Source organism: Jatropha curcas, chromosome 2 (assembly GCF_041381405.1).
Source record: "Jatropha curcas cultivar XTBG-Jc1 chromosome 2, XTBG_Jcur_1.0, whole genome shotgun sequence".
Classification (NCBI taxonomy): domain Eukaryota; kingdom Viridiplantae; phylum Streptophyta; class Magnoliopsida; order Malpighiales; family Euphorbiaceae; genus Jatropha; species Jatropha curcas.
Genome location: NC_143152.1, coordinates 16,186,583 through 16,191,047, shown reverse-complemented (window position 1 = coordinate 16,191,047; position 4,465 = coordinate 16,186,583). Strand labels below are relative to the sequence as shown.

Below are 4,465 nucleotides of genomic sequence, written 5' to 3'. Positions count from 1 at the left end.
GAAACTAACCTGAATAAACCGGTTGATATCATACCAAGGTACGAGCCACAACACCTCGTCTGGACCTAGTTCAATTAACCATGAAGTCCACGCATCAACGGACGGGTATGTAATCAAAATCTTCCGCATACGATACTGGACGGGGTTATAGGGCAATAAAGTTGGGGCAACAACCACTTGGAGGTGATCCTTCAACCAAACCTGAGTAATGGATCCTTTCTATTACAAAGGAATGAATCAAAACACAAAAAAAAAAAAAAATAGGGAAAAGAAGAGAGGAGAAGTACCTGGAGAATAATCGGGGAAACCGTCCAGTCCTCGAAGCCTAAAGCAGCTCTGTCAAGGCTCCTGATAGTTTCTGCTAGCACAATGCCACCAATGCAACCCATGTCCTCCATTTGTCGAATCATAGGACAAAATCGCAGATCCCCGAAGCCTGGATCCTTGTTAAACAAGAAACCAGATAATAAGCAGAATACAAAGGCCCGCATCCTAAGCCTCATCCGGTCTGGGTCATCCAAACGGACCTCTGAAAATTCATCAATCAGGGGCATCAGAATCGCCTTCTGGTCGTCAACAATCATGGCCTTAGCTTGTGGCCGGCTGAATTGAAATAAATTTTCAAATGACCGAACATACCCAACTTTAACCTCATGCCTGACTAAAGGGGCATTAGGGTCACACCCTATGATAGCACAAAACTCCTCGAAAAGAGGACACATCTCCTCCATCATGGCCCCGAACCGAAAAACGTGGGCCTCAGGGTCCCAGAGTCTGATACAGGCCCATAAAAAGTTCCAGTCGATCACTACCCCCCTAAGGGTAATGATAGGAGAGAGGCCATACCTCTTTAAGTTGATCTTTTCAACTTTGGAGAGACTCCTAGCCCAGCTGTGCATGCTATGATTGAAAGAAGGATTCATTCTTTGGAAAAGATAAACACAGAGAGAAAAGAAGAAGAGAGAAAATAAGGAATGAGTGAAGAGCCAAAACAAAGAACAAGCTTTTATAGGAGAAAATGTACCGAATGAAGGCGGCAGCAGCCGCCGAATTGCCACCGAATGACGGCGGCAGCGGTCGCCAAATTGCCACTGAATGATGGCGGCAGCGGCCGCCACGCATAAAAAAAAAAAAAAAAAAAAGAGTGTATTTTGTCCATAAGCCAAAATGATGAAGTCCTCCCATTTTGTTTCAAATACAATAAACATGCATACATATATTTCAATACTAACCAAGTGCAGGTACAAAATAAAACTCAGTACAACGATACAGTACAGAAGCACGATCAAAGTTTAGTACAGTAGTCAGACAAGAAAGAAAGAAAGAGGAACAGAAAAATCCGGCAATCATGGCTTCAGCGACGGGGCCTCTGCCTTCTCTGATCATTGTAAGCCTCACGAGTCCAGGACGAAGACAGTTCCTGTTGCATCCCGAGCATCAATTCCATCATCTGATTGATCAATCCAACAGGAACCTATAAAAAAAAAATGCAAATGAACGTCAAATCTCTTATGAATCGTTTTTGTGAGAGATTTAGCAGTTTTTACTTACCTCAGTAATGTCCTCAGAAGGCAGAGCCAAGCGATCCACATTTTCCAGCGAGACCTCTCGAAAGGCTAAAGGAGCGTCAGGAGTATGGTAGGAAATGCTGTACGGAAGACGTAAATTGGCCAAGTCTGAATGAAGTGACCCGGTAGCCTCTGTCACAGCCCGGGGAGCCCTGGAATGGCCGGCCGAGTGGCTAGGGCCGGCTTGAGATGAACCTTCAGCCCGAGTAGAAGAAGAAGGATCAGTCGTAGGCCTCCTCTTTGGAGTCCTGCTCGAAGAACCCGCGGCCCGAGAAGAGCGGGTGGCGGGCGGATGGAAAGGAGCTGATCTCTGAAAATTGTCAAGCCGCGATCCAATAGGCTGCATCAGAAAGAGTCTGCAGAACTCAGCATAATCTCCCTCCAAGATGAACTCTCCATACGGAATACCCTCAGTATGCGCATCGGTGAGAGTCATCTGCCTGCCCGCTCGCATGTCCCCGGGAGGAGGATAAGGGATGGAACGACAGCCTCTTATTTGAAAGTCTACTCTCTCGCCCAAGTAGTATCGTCTCAGGACGGGATGCGACAGGATCACCCTCCGCCGAGACAAGTCATCCGACCGCTGGAAATGAGGATCAACCTGGATCCAGCTCTGTAGGCGAATGGCCATCGCCCCCACTTCAACCTAAAAAAAAAAAAAAAAAAAGATGCAAATATGTTGATAAATCTTTTTTATTCAACGTATTCCAGAATTACTGAACACATACCTGCGCCGGGCTACACGTATCAAAAAAGGTTCTCAGGTCTTTTAGCGAGTGCTTATGCCGACTGGTATGAAGGTTTGTTCGGTACCATCTCCGAGCCAAAGGTACCAGCCCTAATCCGAGATCCGCATGAATCTGCTCCGGGCGAGTGTAAGGAAAATACTCAAATGTCCAAATCTGCAACAAAGAAGAAACGAGAGTCAAAAGAGGGCTAATAATATAGAAAAATATACAGAATGTTCTTCGCATTACCTCCCAGAAGTAATAGGTCCCGCTAAGTTTACAGTGGCTCCGACTCAGACCACACATGTCATCATACATACGGCTCAGAATAGCGCCGGCCCAGTCGTACTCCGTGAGATGGGCTAGGTTTTCTAAACTCTTCAAGATAGAAGGATTAAACCTTTCTTTCCTGTTGGACCAAAAGGTCGAAGCAAACATCAGCAACAAAGTGAATCTGGCCACCTGAGTAGCCGTCAGCTCTCCCCGCCTATGTCTAGCATAAATGCCGGGGGCTTGGAGATATAGCCAGCGCCTGGAAACACTCAAAGTTGGAGTAGCAGAACCTGGCCCGACAATCCGAGGCAGGTCTATACCAATCAATTCCATCATCCGATCAGGGGAAATCTCTGTCCTCCAGTCATCATATAATTCAATCGTCCGAATACCAAAAGGGATTCCGGTAATCACAGAAAAATCCACAGGGGTCATTGTCATCTCGCCCCAAGAAAAATGAAAAGTGTTGGTAGTGTCCCACCATCTCTCGGCCAAAGCACCCAGCAACTCCTTGTGGCTATTTCGGCCAGCATCAAAATGCCTCAAGTAACCCAGACGGGACGGATTGATGATTGCCCCGACCGGGTGGCTCGGATCCAATATCTCGATCGGGATTTCGGACATAGAATTCTCAGCCACATCCAATTTAATGTAAGGATCCTAAAAGGTAAAGTAATATAAGAATTGTCCCTTGGTTCTTTACTAAGGATAATATCTTAGCATGCATACTAATAAAAACAGAAATTCACATTTTCGGCCACACAGGCCCGAAAGTTCACAATCTGGCCACAGAGGCCCACAAATCACAAATCAGGCCACAGAGGCCCAAAATTCACATTTTCGGCCACACAGGCTCGAAAATTCACAATCTGGCCACAGAGGCCCACAAATCACAAATCAGGCCACAGAGGCCCAAAATTCACATTTTCGGCCACACAGGCCCGAAAATTCACAAATCAGGCCACAGAGGCCCAAAATTCACATTTTCGGCCACACAGGCCCGAAAATTCACAATCTGGCCACAGAGGCCCACAAATCACAAATCAGGCCACAGAGGCCCAAAATTCACATTTTCGGCCACACAGGCCCGAAAATTCACAATCTGGCCACAGAGGCCCACAAATCACAAATCAGGCCACAGAGGCCCAAAATTCACATTTTCGGCCACAGAGGCCCACAAATCACAAATCAGGCCACACAGGCCCAAAATTCACATTTTCGGCCACACAGGCCTGAAAAATCACAATCAGGCCACAGAGGCCCAAAATTCACATTTTCGGCCACACAGGCCCGAAAATTCACAATTTCGACCCAAGGCCCGAAAATTCCCAACTTTGGCCTGAAAAAGATGATAATAATGCCATAAAGGTAGGCTTACCTGGGCGAAGATGCCAGTCACGGAGGCGTGAGTATCAGCGTCCGCCGTAAGCTTGACCTCGTCAAGAGAAATCCCCAAAGACTCCAGATATTCCTCACCACTTAAGTCCGAGGAAGCCATGAAAGAAAGGTTCTTAGAACTTTAGAAGTTGAGAGAATTTGAGAGAGCTCTTTGATTTGGAAAGCTTAGAATGAATGAAAATGAGTTTTTTCAAGCTATTTATAAGCAAATAGTCAAAAGGCGGGTCTTCTGTACGCGTCCAGTTTTCGCCTACAAAATTTGCGTTTCAGACAACCACCGACTCCCATAAATCATTTTTATGGTCGACGGTGGGGGGCAACTGTGAATACCCAAATTTTGAGGCTCAGAAAGCCTGTTTTCCCGGACTGCAAACAGTCCGGCCGGACCGGATGCTATTTCGGAAGTTCACCGAAAATATGTCAATATGGTACTTAAAACGTCCGGAATGTCGCGAGGATCGCGGAACAGGTCCCGGAATATTTTTTGGAGGTCCGGAA

General features: G+C 46.5%; 1 protein-coding gene across 1 annotated transcript; it reads right to left on the bottom strand.

Moving 5' to 3' along the window:
- Window positions 1–1,212: 1,212 nt before the first annotated feature.
- On the bottom strand, window positions 1,213–2,200 carry LOC149498304 (uncharacterized). The gene is made up of 2 exons (XM_089718455.1): window positions 1,552–2,200; window positions 1,213–1,474 (listed from the first exon to the last, which is right to left on the bottom strand). Exons 1-2 carry the CDS (start codon window positions 2,197–2,199, stop codon window positions 1,355–1,357), a joined length of 768 nt encoding a protein of 255 aa, XP_089574581.1. The 5' UTR covers window position 2,200; the 3' UTR covers window positions 1,213–1,354.
- Between the last annotated feature and the right edge of the window lie 2,265 nt (window positions 2,201–4,465).